Here is a 25839-nt window from a genome sequence, read left to right as displayed (position 1 = left end):
ATAACTCCAGTGGTCTTTAAAGTGTAGGTGAAAATAAAGTGAGGTGAGTATGGAGCTACTAAGGGTGTTGTCTATTGGAAGAAAAAGATTAGGATATCTTACTTGAAGCTAAGATGCATTTGGAAATCACTGAAGTATTTTGAGAAGGGATGTGACTTGATCAACATTAACACCTCAGTAAGATTAAAATTGCTTCAAATGTTCTGGAAATAAAGGAAACAAGAGATACTCCACTTCTTACTAAAAAGTTATTTTCATCGAGTATAGTTATTGAGTGAATTAATTTGAAAAATGATTGAAATATTGGTTTTCATGAAAGCCATAAGCTTCTTGTTTCATCTTACCTTGAACTCATTTGTATGGAGTTGAAGATAAGAATTCAAGGGCTCTCACTATAACTTTGAACAAACTAATATTCAGCCTTGTCTTCAGAAATGCTTAATTTAAAACAACTGTTGCACATACTGGCATTTGCAGGCTAATTCATTTAGAGCATTCAATATTAGCACCCACCCTTGAGAAAAGACATTTATAGTTATGTTGGTAGGGTATTCTCTTTGCATGCTAAAATTCAGGTGAGTGATAGAAGTGAAGGCAAAAGCTATATCAAAAAGAAGGAGAGAGTTCCATTTGCAAGTATAGACATAAAACCTATATACTTCTGGACAAGAGTGAGAAGACATCCTTACCATCCATCTACCTGCTATAAAGTTATGTATCTAGGTAGATGAAGTTTAAAACAAATGCAGTGGCCAAGAAATGCTTTAAATGAGCTATTCTTTGCTTCCTTGAATTATTTTCTCTCTTTCCTCTCTCAATTCTTGCTCTTATCCACCCACTAGGATCTTTTTTAGCAGTCTTCAAGGAAAAATAATGAAAAGAGAAAGAAGTGGAATTTACATAATATCTTCCTTCCAAGATACTAACAGCAGTTCACCCATCTATAATTGGTTCTCACAATAGTCCTCTGAACAGGCCTGCTATTATCATCATCATCACCATCATCATCATTATTATTTTCATTTTGCAGTCATATCTCTTTCTGCTGAGACTTTCAGCTAACACCTCATTGCTTGAACAATTTCAGCCCCTCGACATATATATAACAAAGACTTCAACTGCCACCTCCCATTTGTGATTGTGCCACATATTCCATTACAGTTTCTGGCCCTCTGTTTAATTTTATCAGTTAAAAATATATGAAAACCCTGTATTGTGGGAGAGCACTGCAGGATTACTGAACAGAAGGTGAAGTGAATTCTGAAAAAGAACAGAATCAAACATAAATATCTTCCAAACTAAAAGGAAAATGGAAAGCAACTGTCAAGGCAAATTGATTTGAATTGCATAAGAATGTGATTTTTTTTAATTGACTTGGGACATGAACTATTCTTTCTAACTGCTTCAACTTGGCAGATGACACTACCTGTCTCTTTCTAATCTCTTCCAGTCTTTCAGCCTCCAAATTTGTATTGGCTTCAAAACTTTGAACATCTCAGAAATGTTTCCAGCTCACTAAATTCTTCTAGTCATTTCACATATCCAATAACAACAAAGCCTCCCGTGGGAATGACCCTGAAATGGCATGAGTCACTGGCAAATGATCCCTTTTTATTGCCCCAACAATCAGTTCCTTCCTTGGCCCACTACTCAATTTATTTTTAACATAGACAGATTTCATTCAGTGGGCCAGATGTTGAATCTTACATTTCTCCCCTTTCATCTCTTACTCATATTCAGTGTTACATGAAATCTCTCCCTTTATATAATAGCTACCCTATAATTAGCCTCTTTATTAGTCAGCTATTATAACAAATAACCACAAGAAATTGCTGGCTTAGTGAATATTATATCCATTGTGGTAAAATAAATATATTAAAATATCCATTTTAACCATTTTAAGTATAATTCAGTGGCATTAATTATATTCATCATATTGTATAGCCATTACCACTATTTTCAAAACTACATTTCTCAAATAGAAACTCCATTAAGCAATTACTCTCCTCTTCTCTGAGCACCCTGTAAGCTCTAATCAATTTTCTGTCTCTATGAATCTGCCAATTCCAAATATTTCTTATAAGCAGAATCATATAATATTTATCCTTTTGTATCTGGAAGTGCTTCTTCCTCATGAGCCTACAAACTGGATGGGATAGCTCTGCTGTTCTTGGCTAGACTTGCCTGAAAGATACTTCAGGTATATTTCTTATGTCCCTCATACTGTTTAGACCAGAGAGATGTACTTGGTAGTACAGAGCTTCAGACAACAAACAGGAACATGCAAGCCCTCTAAAAATGAGGCTCTAAACTGGTAAACTATCATTTCCATATCTCTTCCATTAGCCAAAGCAAGACATTGGACAGAGTCAAAGACTAGAGTCAGGCAAGTAAACTCCACCTTTAGTGGGAGATTGCAAAACTACATAAAAGTGTGTGGCTACAGGAAAAGTTGAAGAACTTTGACTCTGTCTTACATGGTTAAATGTGAACTCAGGAGTTGTTTGGACCCTGTTCTACCACTTTTTAGCCATGAAACTTTTTTTAAAAAAGTTTTTAATGTTACTGAACCTTGTTTCCTTATTAGTAAAATAAGAACAATAGTTACTACCTATTTCATACAATGATGTGATTATACTGAAATGTTCTACTTTTCAATAAAAATATCAAGGAGTATTATTGCCGTTCTTAAAAAGTAAGGAATATAAAAACAATCAAACATAATAAAACTTTTATGTCTTTGCTTTTCATTGAGGAAAGAAATTTAGAAGAAGATGGTAGAAACCATGGAAATTCATAAAGGGATTAAGAATTGCAGGCTAAGTTCTATTGGTATTTGAAGCAACAGTAGCAATAATTTTGTTCATTCATTTTTATATTTTCTTTTTGCCATGGAACTCTTTATTCAACAGAAACCTAACCTACAATTCCAGTACAGAAATCAGTAGAGGGTTTTTTTTTTTTTGAAAGGACATCGGGGTATCCAGGTCTCTGCCCATTTCATGTGTTCTTATCTCACAAGGGACCCAGTTATTTATTCTAAACTCCCTCTTTTTCCATATCCAAACAATGAAGTTAAATTTAATTATGTGATCCTCCTAACTCACACAGCTAATTAATGCTGGAGCAGAGAGGAGCACAGAACCTCTTTTTGTAAATCCTAGTTCATGCCATACAAACTTCTGTAAACTTTCACAGACTTTGTTGGTTAATGGCAATTTCTTCTGTTTAATTTTATCTCCTATCTGTTTTCTCAATGTGTCCTTGATTCAGATATATCATGTCTGGAAGGCAGCACTCAAATATGTCAGCCATGATTATGCCCATTTGAGAAACACAAATATAACACTGGTAAAAAGAAGATCTCCACAGCAAAAAAATAAATAAAAAATAGAAAGTAGAATAAAGGAATGGAAAATACAATACACATACGAATACATACAGAAAAAAAACATGAACATATCTATTTAATTTCATACAGATGTTCTTATGTATATAGATCTATTCGTGTGTGTGTGTGTGTGTGTGTGTGTGTATACACTTTTGTGAAACTGAAGCATAATTTAGTGTATTAGAGAGGCATGAAATGGAAGTCAAAATTCTACCTCTTAATAGCTTTGGGGGCTTTGGACAAAGTCCTCAGCATCTTTGAGTTCAGTATCCTCTTGGCAAAATGAGGCTAATAATAGCCACTTTACAGGAATGTTGCAAGCATAAATGAGTATGAGAAACAGAAGCTCCTTTTAAATATTAATAATACATATCACCTTGGGAGTATTACCAAGTCTGCCATAATGCCACCCTTGTGTTTTCTAAGTTCTATGCTTCTGGAATCATTTCTGAATTCCACACAACTTAATGATTAAGGACACAGTCTTAGAGTCAGAAAAGCACAGGTCCATGTTAATTATGCAAGTTACTGAAATTTAAACTGAAATTATTGAATTCATCTGTCTGAACCTAAGTTTTCTCATCACCATATGAGAGTGACAGCACCTTCTTTACTGGGTTACCAGGAGGTTTGGATTAGGCAGCATAGGTTAAAGTATGATGCGTGGTAAACAGTAGCAATACTAGTTTTGCATCTGCTCAGACACAGGAGAGTACATTTGGGGAAATCTTCAAACAGCTGTGTTTGAAATCTTTAGAAATTACATTATTTTATTTGTGTATTTATTTAATACAGCATTTCTTAATTTTAGGGAGAAACTAGTAAAGTCTTTTTTCCTAAAAGAATGGGCTGATTTAAGTATTGTTTAGCACAGTTTTTTTCACTGAATGCCATTTCTGTTGCTATGTACATTCCAACAATATGATGCAACTGACAAAACTGCCCCCATTGGAACAAGGGAAAAGATCATCTTGTTATTTCTTGGGGCAGTATCACTAGATGAGCATCTATGGTAGCATTGTCCCACAAATAATTCAATGATGATAGGATAGGGAATCCCCCTCTTTCATTCACACACACACACACACACACACACACACACACACACATATATATATATTTTAAGAGAGAGAGAATTTTTAATATTTATTTTTCAGTTTTCGGTAGACACAACATCTTTATTTTATTTTTATGTGGTGCTGAGGATCGAACCCAGCGCCCCGCACATGCCAGGCAAGCACGTTACCACTTGAGCCACCTCCCCAGCCCAATATATATATATAATTTTTAAGCACTTAAAATATGACAAGTGCAACTGAGGAATGGGATTTAATTTGTGTGTGTGCGGTGCTGGGGATTGAACCCAGGGCCTTATGCATGCAAGGCAAGCACTCTACTAACTGAGCTGTATCCCCATCCTGGGATTTAATTGTACTTCATTTAATGAATTTAAATGGAAATAAACATAGGTCTAGAGACTTCTTTAGATGCCTGAGCCAATTAGAAAGCTGTTTGATATTTATCTCATCAAGTAACATATACTCAAAAACATAGACAGGCAAAATAAATACGAAAAGAAAGCTTTCATAGTGGAAACATGTCAAAGCAGCCAGAAAAGGATGAGCTGATGTGGCTTATTCCTTTCCTTTCCTGACTGTTCATGATAAGCATAGACTATAACCACCTGCACACCAATACTTTGGGCTGTTAATAATTTTCTTACACTTTCAGCTTATAAAGCTTTAGTTACTTTTTATGTAACTTAAAAACATCTTCTCCAATCCCTTATTTGTGAAACGTGAATTGCTTGCTTGTTCAGCATGATGTCTTTCAGTCATAATAGCATTTATCTCCACATGCATCCAAAAATAAGTGTGCAAGTATTGATGGACTGCAACTTGTTGTAGTAGCTATCAAAATCAAAGGGACTCAGTAAAGACATTAAGAATAATAAAAGAGTAAGGTAAAGAAAGGGTATTAGAGTTTATACAATTAGAGATACACATGTTCCAGGATTGGGAAGAAATGATGTAGCCAAATAAAGCAGGGTTATTGCATACCCTATGACCTACCCACTCCTAGGCATATAGGAAACATAAATGCATAGTTATATTCACCCAAAATCAAATATAAGACTATTTATAGTAGCACTATTTAACAACCCCAACCTGGAAATTACTCAAATGTCTATCAGTGATAAAATTGATAAATAAAGTGTGGTACATTCATATAATGGATACTATATCAATGAGAATAAATGATCAACAACTGCACATAACTGTTAGAATGAATCTCAAAAATAATTCTGAGTGAAAAAATAATTCATACACTATAATAACATTCATATGCTGTTTCAGAAGAAGTGACACTATTCCATGGTGTTAGAAATCATAATAGTGGTTATCTTTGGCAGGTATATCCCAAAGGGGTTTCTCTGATACTGGTAATATTCTGCTTCTTTATCTGGATCCTACTTATCTATTTCTGCATAATAAATCACCTCAAAACTTAGCAGTTTAATACAACAGACATTCATTATCTCATATTCCCTGTGGGTCAGGAAACAGTACAGCTTACCTGTATGTCTCTGGCTCAAAGTCTCTTACATGGCTGCAATTGAAGTGTTGTCTGAGGCTGTGGTCTTGTCCGAGGCTCAACTGGGAAGTAATCTGTTTCCAAGTTCATTCATGTGTTCAGTTCAGAGAGAATTCTATTCTCACTGACTATTGACCAGGGCCTACCCAAAACACTGTTCACCACATAATATTTGATTTCCTTCAGAGCAAATGAGCAAAAGTGTAATAAGGAGTGAGCACAGAATATAGAATCCATACTTTTCATAACATAACCTTGGATATAACATTTATCATTTATGACATATTTTTTATATTGTATCATGTATGAATATGTAAAAAGAGATCCCATCATTGTGTACAATTATGCACCACTAAAAATCCGGAAAAAAAAAGTCCAGCCCACAGTAAAGGGGAGGAACTATGTGCGATCTGAATACCACAAGGTACAAATTATTGGGAGCCATCTTGGGGTTACCTACCACATATGTGTTCAGTTTATAAAATTTAATGAGCTGTACACTTTAGAATTGTGCACTTTTCTGCATATACATTATACTTAAAAGTTTGGTTGGTTGAATAATTATTAACAGAACTTCTGGATCTCACAAAAGTGACCTACAGCCTTCAGATTGTGTTATGGTTTGGATAAGAGGTGTTCCCTAGAAGGTCACATGTGAGACAATGCAAAAAAGATCACAGGTAAAATGATTGGGTTATAACAGCCTAAATATTATATTAATCCACTGATAGTAATTACCTGGGAAGTAACTGTAGGCAGTAGGGTGGGACTGGAAGAGATAGGTCATTGGGGACATGCCTTTGGTGTATATATTTTGTCCCTAGTGAGCACTATCTCTGCTTCCTTGTTGCCAAGTCCTGAGTTGCTTTCCTCCTCCACATCCTTTTGCTTTGATGTGCTGCCTCATCTCAGACTCAGAGCAATGGAGTTGGCCATCTATGGACTGAGATCTCTGAAATAGTGAGTCCCAAATAACTTTTCCTCCTCTAAAAATGTTCTTGTCAGGTCTTTCAGTCACAGCAATGAGAAAAGCTGCCTAAAAAGGATAGATTTCTCACTGGAATTTCTTAAATTTAAAAGAAGTCTGGATCAAATGATGTTTCCATTCCCAGTTTTCCAAAGAATCTCCACCTTGCTTTCCATATTGGCTGCATCAATTTGTAGTCCTACCAGCAATGCATGAGTGCACCTTTTTCCCACACATCCCCGCCAACACTTATTGTTGTTTGTCTTCATAATAGTTGCCATTCTGACTGGAGAGAGGTAGTATCTTAAAGTAGTTTTGATTTGCATTTCTCTGATTGCTAGAGATGATGATCATTTTTTCATTAATTTGTTGATTGATTGTATATCCTCTTCTGAGAAGTGTCTGTTTAGGTCCTTGGCCCATTTGTTGATTGGGTTATTTATTTATTTGTTTGTTTGGTTTTTTTTTGTTGTTGCTTAGCTTTTAGAGTTCTTTACATGCTCTAGAAATTAGTGCTCTATCTGATGTGTAAGGGGTAAAAAATTGCTCCAAGGATGTAGGCTCTCTATTCATGTCACAGATTGTTTCTTTTGCCAAGAAGAAACTTTGTAGTTTGATTCCATCCCATTTATTGATTCTTGGATCTGGCTCCCAAAAACAGAGCCCCTTCATCCAACTCACCTTTACCAGTTGGGTAAACTGCAACAATTGTTAATTTTTTGTATCTCTGCTCTGTACACCATCACAGTGTATATCTGTGATCACCACTGCTCTGAAAATCCATGAACTCTGAAGGGCAAAGGATTTATTTCCAGTTAAACTTAAAGGGAATGTGTGCTATGAAGAGAGAAAATGGCCCACATTGTGCAGTCAAAACCTGGGTTTCCTGTAGCAACATCTTTGGTCAGATTATCAGAATAGGGAAGCCTCTGAGATAGTGAAGAATTTAAATCATATTATTTAAAATTATCTCCTAGTAATGATGTGTGTTCAAAGGACTGGAAATGACGATCCCTTGAGTGAACATCATATAACAATTATCATGCACTGAAATTTATAAATATGCTATATGTTGTCCCCAAAGATGGGGCCGGCAACTTGCTAGTTAGTAACTGCTAATCTTTAAACCTGTGTCCAGTACTGGTAACATGCATAGAGTGGGAAGGAAAGGCATTAACTTTGGAAATCTTATCCTAGGTGATGAGAATAAAATAGCATTCTTGTAAAAGTTTTAGACATTTTAGCAAAGGAGCTGCAAATAAAATGCACTTTCTCATTATTAAAGAAGCTCTTTCTCAATAACCACTCCATTTTTCTCCATATTTTGTTCTAAACCCTGGCTGGATTTCCCATCACTGGAACACAAATGGGGTAACCTGGTTAGACTTGGTACATCTTCATCCATGGCAGTCTCCATGAAAAACCATCCACCATATTATTTTCTAACCTTCCTCCCTTCCTTTCTTTATTCCTTTCTCCCTTCCTTCATTTTTAGTATTTTTGTGCTTTTAGTTTGTTACGTCACTTCCTTCTAACATCATTCATAAGAAGTGCTGTTAAGAATAAGCTTTCATTCTACAGTAGTGTACATATATGAATATATCACAGTGAATTATATATGTATGTATGTGTGAGTGTATATATATATATATGTATATATATATAATTATATGTATATATAATTTTATAGATTGAAATATTACCCCAAGAGATCTTGCTTTTTATAAGTCCTATATATAAGTGCCATTTTCAACTATTAAACGAGTAGTTCAAATGCCAAAGACAACATTCATCAAAAAATTAATTTAGTGAACAAAGTAATTAGATCAAAACAAAAAGAGATGTCATATGAAAATGAAAATTTTAGCAACCATTTCCAAATTTAGCATCATACCTGAAATTTTATTGTGAAGGCTTAAAAAATACAATAAAGTGTATAAATAAAGTGTTGAAATGATACAATTTGACCAAAATATTAATTTTGATAATCACTATGTCAGTTATATGGATTTAACCTTACTAACTTAATATTCATCACAAATTCAATCTCAACCTAAGCCTAAAATACCTTCATGTAAAATGTGGATTAGGCATCAAAGAATTCTGGGTCTTCTTTTACTTTTATTCAAGTTGTATGCAAGCTATTTAATTCTAAACCTAAAATTATAATGTACTTTAATTCTTTCTCTTTAAAATTCAAATATGTTTTTTACAATAGTGCTCTACAATTTATTCTTTGTAGTGAATGAAGCATTTTTAGTCCAAAATGCTGACCAGATCCTCTTCTCTCGCCTAAGTTTATTAGTTTTTTTTTTCCTTTCCACACCAATCACCAGAAGTTCAAAAGTAATGTTAGAATTGTGCTAACCCTATTACCAGAAGAAAGAGTATCATCTCCTACACTTCAGCACAGGCTTATATAAGACAATATTGTTTTTGGTTTCTTTATTTCTTTTTTTCTTTTGGTTGGGTTGGTTATGTTATTTTGTTGTATTTTGTGTGTGGGGGGGTGTGTGTTAGTGCAGGTCACAATTACAATGTACTAGGCTGGGGTTGTAGCTCAGTGGCAGAGTGCTTGCCTAGCATGTGTGAGGTACTGGGTTTCATCCTTAGCACCACATAAAAATAAATAAAATAATTATTAAAAAAACAATTACAATATACTAAGAAGTTGTTATGCTGGACATTTTCCCTTCCTGGATAAGGGAGATATTTTCAATTTTTAAAAAATGTATTGGTTCTTTTTAGTTATATGTGACAGTAGAATCTATTTTGATATATTTATTCAAGCATAGAATATATCTTATTTAGATTAAGGTCCCAGTTTTTTGGATAAACACAATGTTGATATTCACTGTGGTATATTCAAATATGAACATAAGACAGTTATATAGAATTCATTCTACTCCTTTTCCTATTATCATCCCTCACCCTTCCCTTCACCCTTCCCCTTTGTCTAATCCACTGAATTTCTATTCCCCTTCTTGTTGGAGAATAGCATCCACATATCAGAGAAAACATTCAATCTTGGTTTTGGGGGATTGGCTTATTTCACATAGCATAATAGTCTCCAGGTCCCTCTATTTATTGGCAAATGTCGTAAAGTCATTCTTATTTATGGATGAGTAGTATTCCAACCCATTTTATTCTTTGAATGCCTGTTTAAAAATAGTCTTCAAATTCTTTATGGGGGGTGATCTTATATTCATCTATTACTAACAGATGTAAATAATGGCTTAATAAAATAATTTATTATCCCTCATTGTTCTGTGGGTTGACTGGTCTCATCCAGATGGTTCTCACTGGAGGCTCTTATATGGCTGCAGTAAAATGACAACTGTGGCTGGAGCCATTTGATGATGCAATTTTACCAGATATCAAAGAGGGCTTCTTCACTCATATGTTGTGGCCTGGACTTGGAAAGCTGACATATCTGGGGTTAGTCAGGCACACCTCCCTCTGTTTCTCCACATGGCTAGCTTCTTCTAAACATGTGGATATTGAAAGGTTGTTGGAATATTTACATGGTATCTGACTTCCCTCAAATTTAAAGCATTCTAAGATACTCAGGTACATGCTGCAAGACATCTAGAATTCTTCTGACTGAGGCCTGGAAGTCAAGCAGTGTCATTTCTACAATATTCCTTTTGTCAAAATTGAGTCAAAGGATTACAAAAAAAGGTGTGAATGCTAGTAACAGACCACATAGAGGTGTGAATACTAGGAGGTTTGGCTAATTGAAGGCCATATTTGGAGTCTTTGTATCACAAATGAAAAAAAGATAACAATGCAATCATCAAGTTTTTCAGAATGAACTCTTTAATATATTGCTTAATAAGAAGCTTTCCTTAATTTCTTTACTTCTTCCTTTGAATACCAAATTTTTGGTCTTTTCAATCAGCAATTTTCACTCAAGGGTGAAAACCGCAGTGGGGGAGACATTGTCTGTAGAATTGGTAGAAGCAAGCTAATGCTACTGCACAAATGTACTCCTTAATCCATCTCCTTTATGTCTGTTTCCCTGATGACTATGGTGACTTCATTTTGCCTGTATTCTTCCATAGCATCCCATGAACATTAGTGAGAATGACAAATAATCCTATTTCTCTTCTTTGCAGGTATCAGGGTAGAGACAAGTTTCAGAAGCAATGAGCAGAGCATAAATGCTTCATCTAGTCCATGACAGATCACACTTAGCCATTATATGTTGACCTTTTCTGACTGCTTGGTCATTTGCTGGACATTTCCATTCTCTCAAACAAATGGCTTCAGTACCTGTTAGGAATTGATTCAATGGATAATTAAAATCTCTATTCATAGTGTTGCAAAGGTCAACTAGATGAAACATTAAACCCCATTTCAAGTATGGTCCTGTGGTGACTTTTCTGAAACTGAAGGGCAACACTACATCCTCCAGCTTTGCTAGTGATTCACGAGGCTGAAACTATGTTATGATTGGTTACTAGGTCAGAAAAATCTTGGTGTTCTTTTCACATCTCTAGATTCAAATCGGAAGAGAAAAAAGAAGGCAAACAAATGTCCTCATAACTAAACACCCTAGGATTAAGGAAAGGCCCTTCAGAACAGAGTCAATGGAGAAATGCTGCTAATCAGTTCTTATTTCCATCAACAGTGGCTGCCCACAAGCAGAGAGGTTAAGGGCTACATGCACTAGTTTGCAGAAAAAAATATTTTTAATCACTTTGAAAAACTCTGAAGTACAAGAAAAATCTTATGCATGCACATATTTACCTTAGAAGTAAGTGTTCAAACCATTTTTCAATGTGCCTTACCACTTTATTTTGTATCAAAATAAAAATACTATACAGCAGTCTCTTGAGTTATGTTAGAATGTCATTTTACAGTTTACAAAGTCTTTCCATATGTAGCCCTGAATTATCTTTTTGTCTTTTAAATCCTAACCTTTCAGTGTTCACAGAATGATTATTTTCTTCTACTTTAGAAGTTTAAAATCCTATAGTTAACTTATTTGGACTTATTTTTTAGTAAAACTCTTGAATTTTGTCACAAAATATCTTCCTATATATTTTTGTTGTTTGATTTTTTTATTTTGTTTCATTTTATCAATCTCTGGAAAAATCTCAGTTCCCTTCACAACTCTTATTAAATTCACATCAATCTCTGAGTTGATCAAGGAATATAATCAGTTGTATTGAAGGGAAATAATATTGTAGCACATGCTAATATGATTATATATTGCTATACTAAAATGTCATAAATATAAAATGGAAAAGTCAGTTAAAGAAAAGTGCTAAACCATGCTGCTCTATGAAATAGAGAATACCAGCTTTAGCTTCATTGTAAAAGAAATTTTAGAGCTAGGAATGTAGTTCACTGGTAGAGCACTTGCCTTGAATGTATGACATTCTAGGTTCCATCCCCAGCAACAACAAAAAAAGTGTGGAGATTTTAATATGTAAGACTAGACCTCATTAAAATATGAATGTCTTTTTCACATAGTTCACTTGCATCAATAGAATTACATCCAGTGAAATTATGCAATAGAATGTGGTGCCAAACCATGCAAGCTGGGTGTCCCAAACATGTTTTAAGGAAGGATGAGATAAAACCTTATCACAGAAATGAAGAGATAGGGGGGCTGGGGCTGTAGCTCACTGGTAGAGTGTTTACCTAGCATGTGTGAGGCCCTGGGTTCAATCCTCAGCACCACATAAAAATAAAATAAAGATAAAGACATTGTGTCCACCTAAAACTAAAAAATAAATATAAAAAAATGAAGAAATAGGAATGAAGGCAAATTTGGCAGGAACAGTTTAGAGTAGGTGAAACTAGATCTCCCCCAGCAGGTCAGTATTGTGATTCAGAAATCAAAATTATGTTTATAACCAACTCAGCCATTTAAAAAATGTTGGACTTGAAATTTGAAAATATTCCTCAAAAGTAGAAACTTTACTTGGAATTTATTATGAAATACTTCTCTAAATGTAATTCTAACTGGATTTTTAAAGGCCTCTAGCTATTTCAGGCCTTCCTAAAAAGAGGTTATCTGTTTGCTTGAATGTGGCATCTTTCATTCCTGATTTTAATCTTTCTGTTGAGGCTATTTTAAAATGGCTTAGATCTATTTTTTCCTCCCAGGAAGTTAGGGTTATGAATTCTAAAAGATCCAAAAGATTATGGAGTTAAACTTTCTTGTTTGGCAGGTTAAAATTAAATAACTGTAGATGAGAGAAAACAGAAAAGCATGTCTCTAGTTCTAATGATAAATACCATTTTTAAATATTTTATTTAAATTCAGATGACTTCAATATATAAATCATAAAATTAGAAATCAATCTGTTATGTTTCAATCAATTGACAAACCATTACCATAGACACAAAGACTAAATACAATAGGCATATTTTGAAAAATATTTCCCATTTCCTGCTAACAAGGTATGCTGAGCTGCTTCTTGAAATTGTTGGCAGAAGAAAAAATTCTGTGTAGGATGAAGTCATAGGGAGACATGACTTTTGAGGTGCTTATAGGTAACTTGGTTACAAGTCCCTCTTTACCAGTATAGCAGACAGAATAGAAGATAGACCCCCAAATCCCTGCTACCTTTTATTCATAGCTTGGGGTGGTCTATCTCTTTTAATATTGCTGTGGCCTATAATTTGCTTCTAATCAATAGAATATAGCATGGGTGATGGCACATCACTTCCCTGATTATATTACATAGGATTTTAACTTCCACCATGCCTGAAGACTCTCCCTTTTGCCAGCTTTAATGAAGCTAAGTGGCAGTGTTAAAAGACCCACATGGCAAGGAACTGAGGGTGGACCTAAGCCGACTACTGAAGATCCTCAGTCCAAAAGCCTAAAAGGAACTAAGATCCTCAGTCCAAAAGCCTAAAGAGGAATTTAATTCTACCAAAAATTATGGAAGTGAACTTGGAAGTAGATCCTTCCCAATCAAACTCTCAAATGAGGCCCCAGCCTTGGCCAACATTTTGATTGAAGCCTCATGAGAGAACTTGAAAAGGGTGACTAAGCTAATCCATGCTTATATTTCTAACCCACATCAAATGTAGATAATAAATTGGTGTTGCTTTAAGCCTCTAAGTTTGTGATAATTTGTTATGCAGCACTCAATAACTAATAAAGCTCACGTCTGTGGCAGGAGAATAATGACCCCCCAAAGATGTTCTCAATTTCTAGAGTCTCTGACTTTGTAGATGTAGTGAAGTTAATGATGGGGTGGTTATCTTAGATTCCAGGGAGGACTAATTAATCACAAGGATCTTTGTCAGTAAAAAAGAGTCAGGGAGAGGTTTGAAGATGCTGTACTGATGGTTAGGGAGGGGCCATTCTCCAAGGAACACAGGCAATCACTAGAAGTTGAAAAGGGCTCCAGAATGAATACAGCCCTGCTAGCAACTTGATTTTAGCTCAGCAAAACCCAATTTACTATCTTACATTTCTGACCTCCAGAAATGAAAGGTAGTAAATTTGTATGGTTTTAAGCTACAAAGTTTATAGTAATTTGTTATAGCACTAATGGGAAGCTAATACAGGATCTATGATTACCAGCACCTATGATGAGTAGCAATAGTCCTTCTCCAGGGGCTCATCTGCTCCTAACGGCTACTGCACAATAACTGTGAATATCAGCTTCCTTTTCCAAAAGTAAACAAATATGTTGCCACTGAGCATCATTTGATAGAAAATTACACTTGTCCCTCTGTTTTATGGGCTCATTCATTCTCTTGCCGACTCCATTTATTTATTCTGATTTATTCTGAGCCTTATTCATCATTCTTGTGTTTAACCTTTTTATTATTTCTTCCTAGGATCAAAGACTTTTGGTCAAGGACTATTTGAACTCAAAGAATATGATCTATTCAAGTCTATATAAGTAAAGAGAGATCAGAATAAGGTAGCCAGCATACTGCAGAGGGCACAATCAGAAGGAAACTGTGCTTCCCCTACCCCCATTAATCATTTATAATAGCTCCCTATGGTCATTTGTAACCCTTAACAAAATCTCAGGTTGATCCCAGAAATGTATTCAGCATGCTCAGAAAAATTCTTCAGTCACTTGTATCCTTGTGATTACAATAATTTATAATCTAATTAAAATGTTCAATTGTGGTGGAATAGTTAAACTCCCAACTCCACAAATTTGTCCCTTGCCCCAGGTTTTCCTTCAGGTTTGCAGTGGGTTAAGGGGCATTGTCAATGCTTTCTCTAGTTTCCAACATTCTTCTCTAGCCTTAGCTCTTCCAGATTGAAATGGGGCCAGGGTGGTGAGAGTTTTCTCTCAATAAAGTTTTCACTTGATTGAAATCAATATAATCTAGCATTGGTTTCCTCTATCCATGCAACATAATGATGGTTGATTCTTCCTCTTGTAGGTGTGTGTGTATATTTCCAGAAGATTTCTCTGCTGAGTTGCTCCAGTTGCAGCCCCATCAAGTCAGATAGAACCCAAGGCCTGGTTATGCCCAGTATTCCTCAGCTTAGCCATCTTTTGGCTAATGCCCTTTCACTCCTGGAAGAAGTTTAGTTGATCAGGAGGCCTTTGTGAAATGATCCCAGGGTAACATTTCTTGCACATCTTACCCCAGGAATCACACTTTGTGCCTGGCTGAGTGGAAGGATAGTGATTTCACACATGTAGCCTCTACTCTTCAGGCATATGCTGCTTCTGCCAGTTTCTCCCTGTTTCCTTTTCTCAATTTTAAATTAAGTCATGAATCAGGCTGAAGGTGAATAAGGGGTTAAGGATTACAAATTCTCCTTTTCAAAACCCCCTTGGAACATCATCCAGCACCTTTCTTTATCATGTGGAGATGATTGGCATCTATCAGCATGAGACCTCAGCTGAATCTGTCTAAATCCATTTTGGCATCCTTTAACATATAAACACATATGGCTTTGATCTTTTTTTTTTCTTCCTAGGATTGAGTTAGGAATCCTAAGGGATCTGAAGCACTATGGAATTAATTCTTCTTGTCTGGCAGGTGATGATTAAGTACTTACCGATGAGAGAAAACAGAAGTAAAAGCTCGTTCCCAGAATGATGATAGATATCATACTGAGAAAGTTTACATCAATTATTTTATTTCTAATGGAACAGTGAACAACCAGCCCTCAGGAATGGGGGGGGAATTAGAACTGTTCCAAGGACTACTGGCATCTGCATCCTTTACTCAGATGCTCTGCCACAAATGTGTCTTGGCTCCCAACTCTCTTAGTCTCTGTGTCTCTTAATAGTAATTCTGGAGAGAGGAAATTTGATTAGCTCATTTTTAAACTCAGTCCCATCAGCTGGTCCCAGAGGCTGAGTTCCCAGGACTGCTACTGAGGGCTGTGAGAGCAAATTTGGACAGAACAGGCCAGGCAGGGCAGACAAGTTCATTGAAGTGGCTGCCATACTCACAGATTCTTTATACTGTGGGGCTGTGTCACATTTCTTATTTCCTCAATGTTTATTATTTCCTGTGAAGTGTGGAAACTAGGGAACATTACTTTGCTTCTGTTTATGTTGCTTTCTGCATATTTGTCTCCTATCTGCTGACCCAGAGATGGACACCCAACTTCCCTTCAACCCCTCACCCCAACACATTCTATTGCAGGGAATATCCATATCCCCTTAAAGCATAGTGGAAGAATTTCTTTGTGAAGTAAAGCTAGTGTAGACTGGCTGGATAACAGTGTTTTGACACTGATATTGCCCTGGTGATGCCAGATTGCTCCTCAAACTGCTCCATGTATCTACACATGTGCCCACCAGCAGGGCACGATCCTTATCTTACCCACTGAAACTACATTTGATTATACTGTTGCTCTCTCTATTGCAGTTATTGGGCTCTCTGTCAGCCTTGAAAACTAAGAACTTGTGAGAGAAGCTGGGCCACTGTCAACAGTATGCTATCTACCTGCTGCAGTATCCCTATCAGCCTACGTGTCCTGGTTCTTTCTGGATTTATAGTTCTAGTTCTTTTCCTGCCCTACTCATCCCTCTCCTCCTGTACCTCACTCTCTACCTCAAGATTCACATCACCTTTGACAAATCAGTAGTTCATGGTCCAAATAGCCAGGATGAGTAGGTGAAGCCACAAATCAGTTAGTGAGGGAGGTATGATCTGCAGTGACTTTTCTCAAGAGAACAGAATTACAACAGATCCCTTTGCCTTTATCATTCAGGCAATAAATCACAAAAGCAGGCAATTAATTACAACCTAAAGTAGAAAAAGTCAGCTCCTCTTCAACAAAATGGCAACTGACCTTTCTCTTACTTATGATACAAAAGAACAAAGAAAGGAAGGAAGAAAAATATTACAACCCATAATGTGATTTTTCTCCAGGGTTTGAGTCATTTGGAAGGTTTGGGTTACTTGGAGGAAATTAAATAAACCATTATATGACATTATTCTGCTTTACTATGAAGGGTTCCCTGTTGTGAGCAATATTTCCCAATTGGTGCTTGTCTGAAATACTTATCAGCTCAGGGTCCTTGGCACTGGATGTACAGAGCTGAACGGTGTGGGGAAGGATGTTTGCTGGGATGCTGTTTTTACATAAGCAACCTCCAATGACATTTATCTTTCATAATGCTGACCCTGAGAAGATAATTATGTTCCACAAGTTGACAGAATTTTTAAAATCCCTTCCCCTTGCAGAAAAGTATAGAAAAGTTTAAGCGGCAAAGAAAAGCAGGCTAAAGGAAAATCAGAAGGGGAGAATCAATTCTGAGAGCAGCAAAAAGCGTAGAGACTGATTGAGTTGATGCTTCTAAAACCGTTCTTCCCTCGCCAAGTCTTATTTTAGGGTCCTGCTGTTCGGCAGCACAGATAATATTGCCCAATGTAATCCGCCTAGGAAGCTTTCAATTGGACAGTTTGTTATACTCGGCAAACACTTGATTTTGGTTTTCTCTCTGGTCTGAAAGCCCTCTTCTGAGCTGTTTGATTTACTCTGCCCTGAGAGCCTAAGAAACATTGGCCAACACATCACACATTTCATTTACAAAGAAAACTGTCACTGTTTGAGTCCAGGCTCTGTGCATTTTGTAAATATGTTTGTTTCTCTCTCTTACAGAAGCTGCAAAGAATCAATACTCCTCACTGTCATTCAGCCTTACCCTGTAAGTGTTCTGTGAGTAAAAGTGCCACTGAATGATCTCGGGATTCTAGTCTCCCCACCCACTTTACAGAAGTCATGACAATGAGTAACAGCAGAGAAAAATAACATGCATTCACAGTGCAGGATTGGAATTCTTGAGTATTTGTACTTTGTACTCCGCATTAGCAAAGCCATCTATCGGAGAGGAAAGAAAGTTATGTGTTTCCTAAATATCTTGAAAGACAATCAGCTATTCAGCCCTATGAAATTTTCGCATCTAGAAATAACACCAAACTCAAGACTGTGGTTTCCAGCTTAAGAATCACAAGTCTTATGGGAATATCTAATTGTAGGAAGTTGAAGAACAAGTTTTATTCTTATCTACATCTAAATAATTTGGTAAATAACTGGATATTTTGCCTGCTTTAAAGGTGGTCCTCGAGGAAATATGATTTGTCTGAATTCGATTTCAGCTTAGTTCTGAGGATGGAAAGAGATTAAAATCATACTGAATTTAGTTCCCATGATTTTAAAAAACAATGATCATGGTATAATTTGCTTACCATAGGATTCAACCATTTTAAGAGTATAATTCAATAGATTTTACAAAATTTACTAAAGTATGCAACCATCACCACAGTCTGGTTTCAGGAAGTTTTCATCAACCCAATAAGATCCCTGTTCCCACTTACAATTAATCCCAGTTCCCACGCTCAGTTCCAGGCAACCACTAATTTACTTTCTATTTCTATAGACTTGCTGTTACTTGTGAATTTCATAATTGTCAGTTAAACAAAAAAAATACTAAGGCAAATTCTTTCAGATTTCTCCCCAAATGATTATCATCAATCAGTACGTTTGTTTGCCCTTTACATGGAGGGGCAAAGATTCCAACCTGCTTAGGCTTCTACTTCCTTCACCATAGAATTGGAGCACTTCTTCTCTCCCATCCCAAAATTTTCCTAAAAGCAGTGGGCTAGACATTTTTTTTAAAGAGAGAGAGTGGGGGAAGAATTTTTTAATATTTATTTTTCAGTTTTCGGTGGACATCACATCTTTATTTTATTTGTATGTGGTGCTGAGGATCGAACCCAGCGCCCCGCACATGCCAGGCGAGCGCACTACTGCTTGAGCCACATCCCCAGTCCAGTCTAGGCATTTTAGGTAGGAAAAAAATGTATTCAGAATTCTGATAAGACCACAAACAGAACTAACCCAGACAATAAATTATAATATAATATTACTGGTACTAGATCTCAAATTTTGGTTCTTTCAGATCCAGCAGCCTCAAGTTCAAATGCACGTGTTTAAATTCAGTCAAAGAGATGGAACTAAGAGGTTTTTTTTATAAATGTCCTGGATGGCATAACTTATTGTCTAGTGATTTTCATAGCTGTCCAGAACTTTCAGTCCCTTATCTATATGAGGATTGGTTGAGATCATATTATTTCCAAGGGCTCCCTTTTGCTACCATCTCATGATTCTGTGATTTCTACTGTATGCTTTAATATAAAGTACAGATGGGCTGTTTTCAGATTGTTTTATTTAACCAAATCGTCATTGTCACCTACTTCAAATCTATCCATACTTTGTAATTTGTTGGTTGCAGGAAAATACATTTTGGTAAAGCCAATGTAAATGTCTATTGTAAGTAGTAAGCAAGTGATTATAAATCACTGCTGGAACTTCAAGTTTATATTGTTTTCTGGAATTCTTTGTCCCTAATTTATAATCTATTAGAAATACAAGAACAGAACCATTTTTATTCTAAACCAAATTATTTTTGTAGTAGGTCATACTGGAAATTCTCTATTGTGGGACTGTCATGTACAATATTTAGCAGCATCCTTGACCTCTACGCATCAGATGCTAACAGCACCCTTTTCCCCAGTTCTGACAACCAAACATGCCTTGAGACATTGCCAAAAGTTCCATGAAAAGAGAATTGCCCCCAGTTAAGAACCACTGTTCCTCCTAAAGTCTTGTCTTATTCTAGTCATATATGACCTTTCTCTTCTCTGAATTGTGGGAATTCATACTCTGAAATTATTTCAATAGACACATTAGATATGGACAAGAGGAAAAATGGGAGAAAAGACTGCAATTTTTTTATTTGTATGTTTGTGTTTGGATTTTCCTACCAGCAAATTGTTTCTTTAAAATATTGGGTTTCTTTTATTTGCTAAGTATCCTTTTGGCAACCAGGATTGACATACAGAAACAGATGACAAAGCAGACCAAGAGATAATTCATAAAATCTACTTTTATTATAGACAATAAAAATTAACATTTTAATTTATTTTGCAACTTGCACACTAGCACTTCTTATGTTACTTGCATTTCTTCTCAATTATAAGGTCCAGTAAAGACAAGAGAACCAATATTTATCCAGCCACAGAAATCTATCTCCAGGAAGGCCCAGGTCAAGGGGACCTGGCAAAAGTCTAAGGATCCATTAAATTTCTTGATAATTTTTTTAAAAGTATTATGAATGACTCTTTCACCCTACATTTTTACTGTTCTTCCCAGGAAATAAATGTAGAAATACAGAAGAAAATTCTGAAGCAGAAAAATTTTTAAAAATTAAAAATCAGTAAAACTTTTTCTCAGGGGCAACCAAGTGTAAACATTTCAAACTATCTCCTTCCAATCTCTTTTTTCTATGCCTTATTGGCAGCCAATATCATATTAGATGCTCAATTGTATCTTGCTTCTTTTACTTAGTATTTCATAAGCATTTTTGCATGTCATCAGCAATTCTTTATAAGATTCTTTTAACTGGCTGCAAAATGTTACCTTGAACTGTTAACTCAACTAAGCCCCTATCATTGGGCCCTTCATACTGTCTTTAATGTTTTACTATTATAAATAATTCTGCAGATTAAATTGTTGTGTATAAATCTCTGTCTGTATTTAGTAGTATTTTCCCAGGATGGGGTGTGTGTGTGTGTGTGTGTGTGTGTGTTTGGTGCTATGGATTAAATCCAGGGCCTCGAGCTCTACCATTGAGGTACTCTACCATTGAGCACTTCCCAAATTACCTACCTGCTTGGTAGTCCTTGTCTTAAAGTTTTTTTTGTGGGGACTCAAAACTAAGTTACCCATTGATAACTGTAGGGTTATCCTTACCAAATGTTTCACTCAATGTCTGTTGTATAAGTATCATAGAGCTACAGGACTACAAGTTCAAGAACTTACACTTCAGTTTCAGGAATCAATCTTATTTATGTAATTTTTCAAACTATATTCTAGTTACTTCTAAGAGTATCTGACAACATCAGGAGCAATTACCACCCTCTATTATGATCATCTTAGCTAAAGCAAACTTGGAAAAGGGTACAAGATTTAATTAATGGCCTACTAATCTTACAATTAACAGCAGAAGAATGATTATTCTAAATGAAAATCATCATCATTTCCACCACAGGATAAGAAATTCTTATAATAAGCACCTATAAATTGCAAAGAATTAATTCACCAGGTTTTTGAGTGGTGTACCTTGTGCATTTTTTTGGGGGGGGTAACAAAGAAAATTTGAGTTAAAACTGTAGTTTACACTACACCATCCATCAGTATCTCTGGCCAGTAAAGTAAGCCATTACTTTGTTGATTCTCATTAAGTAGCCTTCAGACTTGGAGAGTTTATGTTTTTATTTTCAAAAAGTAATTTTTAAATGTAAATTGAGTATATGAAACAGTCATGAGTCTAGAACAAGAAAAATGAACTTGTGAACTCTTAGACTTTTATCAAAGCTCAGTTAATTTCAAATTATATATAAACTAATATTTATTTAACAGCCTTGGCCATCTAGTAGTGTCTTTTCTGTTCTTCATAGATTACCATGTTTGTCAGTAGGGCATAGTAAATAAATACAGTAATGAGGCTACCAGAGATGGCACGTTATACCTACAGAGAAGACAGAGAATCCCCAGCTTAGCAAGTTCTACTTGAGTCATTTACTGGAGTCATTTACTCTGTGAAGAAATAACCCTATATACTTCCATGACCCCTGGGAACATCACTGCATTCTAAGATTATATGAAATTATTTCATCCAAAAACTAAGTTCCATTAAATATACATATTTTTTAAAATCAGGATTGAACCTAGGGGTGCTTAATCACTGAGCCACTTGCCTAACCCTTTTTATTTTCTATTTCAAGACTCCTTATAGTCCCACTAAATTGCTGAGGCTGGCTTTGAACCAGCGATCCTCCTGCCTCATCCTCCTAAGCTGTTGGGATTACAGGTGTGTTCCACCATACCCAGAAAATATACTTTTTTATTGACACAAAGAATTCTGTAGAACATTATAGAAAATATGGTAAAATATTTTTAAAAAACAGAATACACAGAGGAGTAAAGTTCAGTGTCTAAAACCTTGAACACATGTGAAATATTTCATCCCCAAACAATGCTGGAAAAGTAGGTATTACTGCATTGAAACATCTCATCTAATTAGTAGTGTCTGTTCTGGGTAGCTTTATTACAGGCGCTTCACTTGTTGTGCCAAAGTAAATACTGCCTGCTTAAAATCATTAAGGGAGAATAATGTTTTCCCTTCAGCTAAAAAATGGCATATCAAAAGCAAATGAACTCCCCACTGTATGATTTGCTCGTTAATCATCACTAAACTTGGCCTATAATTATACAGATACTGATGAAAACACCACTGTCATATCACTTAAGCTCTGTAGTAGGACTTCTAAAACTTGAGCATGTTTAAAGATGGGTTCTTTTGAGGGAACACCCATTCAGAGTTCTTTTGGTTTGGGGGGGGGTTAATTTTGGGTTGTTTTTGTTTTTGTTTTTGTTTTGTTTATTTGTTTATTGTAATAGTGGGAATTAAACCCAGGAGTGCTATACCACTGGGTTACATACCCAGAAATTTTTGAATTTTATTTTGAGATAGGGTCTCACTAAGTTACCAAGGTTGGACTTGAACTTATGATCCTCCTTTCTTAGCCTCCTGAATAGCTGGGATTACAGGTTTGTACCACCATTATTTTGATTTTGTTTTTTTAAGAGAGCAGCCATTCTCTTAAAATGTCTTTCATAGGTGGATCAGTTGAAGTTCTGGAGAACTAAACCGTCCATTCATCCAGTCTTTTAAGACAGTAGTCATAGCAAATGTTGGGAGTTGTATAGGTGTAGATGATATCTTTACAAATATTAGGATTCTCTTAGTATTAAGGCAAAAACTGCACACAGAAATACACACACACACACACACACACACACACACACCACATACACATTTTATCATGTTTTTTTCATCAGTGGCTGTCTTTTTATTATAGTGAAATATGTATAACATAAACTTGGCCATTTTAAAGTGTGCTATTCAATGACATTAAGTATATTCATAACATTGTACAACATTGCCATTCAATAATGGTTCCATAACTTTTTCACTACCCCTAAAGGAAACCTGGTATCCATTAAAGTGATCATTCCCAGTCTCTCCTCTCCCTGCTCCTGGCAACTACTAATCTACTTTGTTTCTATGGAATTTTCTTATTCTGAATATTTTACATAAATGGAACTATATAATATACAGTCTTTTATGAGTGACTTCTTTCACTCATAATCACATTTCCAAGGCTCATCCATGTTATATCATGTGTCAGTATATTATTCCTTTTTATGACTGAACAATATTTCATTGCATGGACATACTACATTTTATCCATATTATCATGTTTGGTTTTAATTTAATTGATTGTATACTACTTGTATTGGACAAGAATATGAATTTTTTTTCATTTTACATGAAATCCAAAGTATGGGTCACCCTAACAGGTATTTGTGCCTTGAGATTAATAAAATACACAGAAGATTCAACCTCTGTGTTGATTCTAGAGTCAATTAATAGAATTCATTATGCAACAGTCTTGATGTCTTAGAATTATATAGCATGAAAAACACTAGTCTGAACCCTAGGCAGTTGCCAATATTTGACCATTTTAGTTTATATGATTCATAGCTGAATATTTACCTCTTTATTAGGTTCTGTAAAAGAAAGTAACTCTTTTTAAAAATAGACAAATGATGCTGGTAACATAGTAGACAACTATTAGAGGTGAATTCCCTTCCATTTAGGTGTCATTAAAATTATATGATAAGAATGATTCTCAAATTAAGCAACTTTATCAAAATCATACAGCAAAGAATCCCCCAGTCCCAGCACCCTTCTAAGTACGTTCTTCCACTCCACTGGCAATTTCTGAGAGAGAACTGTGTCACTCAGCCGCTCTTTCCAGTAAAAGAAGAGAAAGAATCATTAAGTTTGGAGGACCTATAAGGCAAAATTTTAATTCAATTTTCAATTCTAAGTTAAAGGCTCCTTCATACCCTGCCCAATAGTATCATAGATCACGGGTTACCAAAAAGAGGCTGAAACTCAGTGTGCAGATACATAAAGCATCATGAGTGCTTGTGTGTGTCTGTATGTGTGTGAGTGTGTAACTTGGTTGCTCACATGCCCATATATTCTAAATATGAATAACAATGGGAATATTGAACTTTGAGTGGTTCTTCTCCACCTCATTAAAATAGATGATTAATGAGCAAGTCATTAAAAACCCAATATTAGATTTGACCACCACCTCATCTTCCACATTGTGCTCAAGGCTCTATATTAGAAGTAGGGTCTATGTCTATTCCTCCTATGCCCCCCTTCCCTACCCCCACTATGAATCAGCCTCCTTATATCAGAGAAAACATTTGGCATTTTTTGGGGGGGATTGTCTAAATTCACTTAGCAATATCTTCTCTAATTCCATCCATCTACCTGCAAATACCATGATTTTGTTCTCTTTAATTGCTTAGTAATATTCCATTGTGTATACATGCCACATTTTTTATCCATTCATTTATTGAAGGGCATCTAAGTTGGTCCCACAGTTTAATTATTGTGAATTGTGCTGCTATAAACATTGATATGGCTATGTCCCTGTAATATGCTGTTTTTAAGACCTTTGGATATAGACCAAGGAGAGGGAGAGCTGGGTCAAATGGTGGTTCCATTCCCAATTTTCCAAGAAATCTCCATACTGCTTTCCATATTGGCTGTACCAATTTGCAGTCCCACCAACAGTATATGAATGTACCTTTTTCCCCACATCCTCACCAACACTTATTGTTGTTTGTCTTCATAATAGCTGCCACTCTGACTGGCGTGAGACGAAATCTTAGAGTAGTTTTGATTTGCATTTCTCTAATTGCTAGAGATGATGAACATTTTTCATATATTTGTTAATTGATTGTATATCCTCTTCTGGGATGTGTCTGTTCAGGTCCTTGGTCCATATAATGATTGGGTTATTTGCTTTTTTGGTGCTTAGCTTTTTGAATGCTTTATATATCCTAGAGATTAGTGCTCTATCTGATGTGTGTGTGGTAAAAATTTGCTCCTAAGCTGTAGCCTCTCTATTCACCTCACTGATTGTTTATTTTGCTGAGAAGAAACTTTTTAGTTTGAACCCATCCCGTTTATTGATTCTTGATTTTAATTCTTGCACTATAGGAGTCTTATTAAGGACGTTTGGGCCTAATCCCACTTGATGGAGATTAGGGCCTACTTTTTTTTCTATTAGATACAGTGTCTCTGGTTTTATTCCTAGGTCCTTGATCCATTTTTAGTTTGAGTTTTATACATGGTGAGAGATAGGGGTTTAATTTCATTTTGTTGCATATGGATTTCCAGTTTTCCCAGCACCATGTTGAAGAGGCTGTCTTTCCTCCAATGCATGTTTTTGACACCTTTGTCTAATATAAGATAACTGTAATTTT

At 35.7% G+C, this 25839-nt stretch overlaps 1 protein-coding gene across 8 annotated transcripts in view; it reads left to right on the top strand.

The window, feature by feature from the left end:
* Frmpd4 (FERM and PDZ domain containing 4) overlaps positions 1-25839 on the top strand; it is a 786938-nt gene that overhangs the window by 719821 nt on the left and 41278 nt on the right. For all 8 annotated transcript variants that reach the window (XM_040286842.2, XM_040286794.2, XM_040286821.2 and 5 more), the window contains one exon: positions 18022-18067. In XM_040286842.2, coding sequence (XP_040142776.2) covers positions 18022-18067 — 46 coding nt within the window. The remainder of the gene's footprint in view (positions 1-18021; positions 18068-25839) is intronic.

This window comes from Ictidomys tridecemlineatus, chromosome X (assembly GCF_052094955.1).
Source record: "Ictidomys tridecemlineatus isolate mIctTri1 chromosome X, mIctTri1.hap1, whole genome shotgun sequence".
Taxonomy (NCBI): domain Eukaryota; kingdom Metazoa; phylum Chordata; class Mammalia; order Rodentia; family Sciuridae; genus Ictidomys; species Ictidomys tridecemlineatus.
Note: the sequence above shows the minus strand (reverse complement) of the source record. Positions and strands in the feature narration are given on the sequence as shown.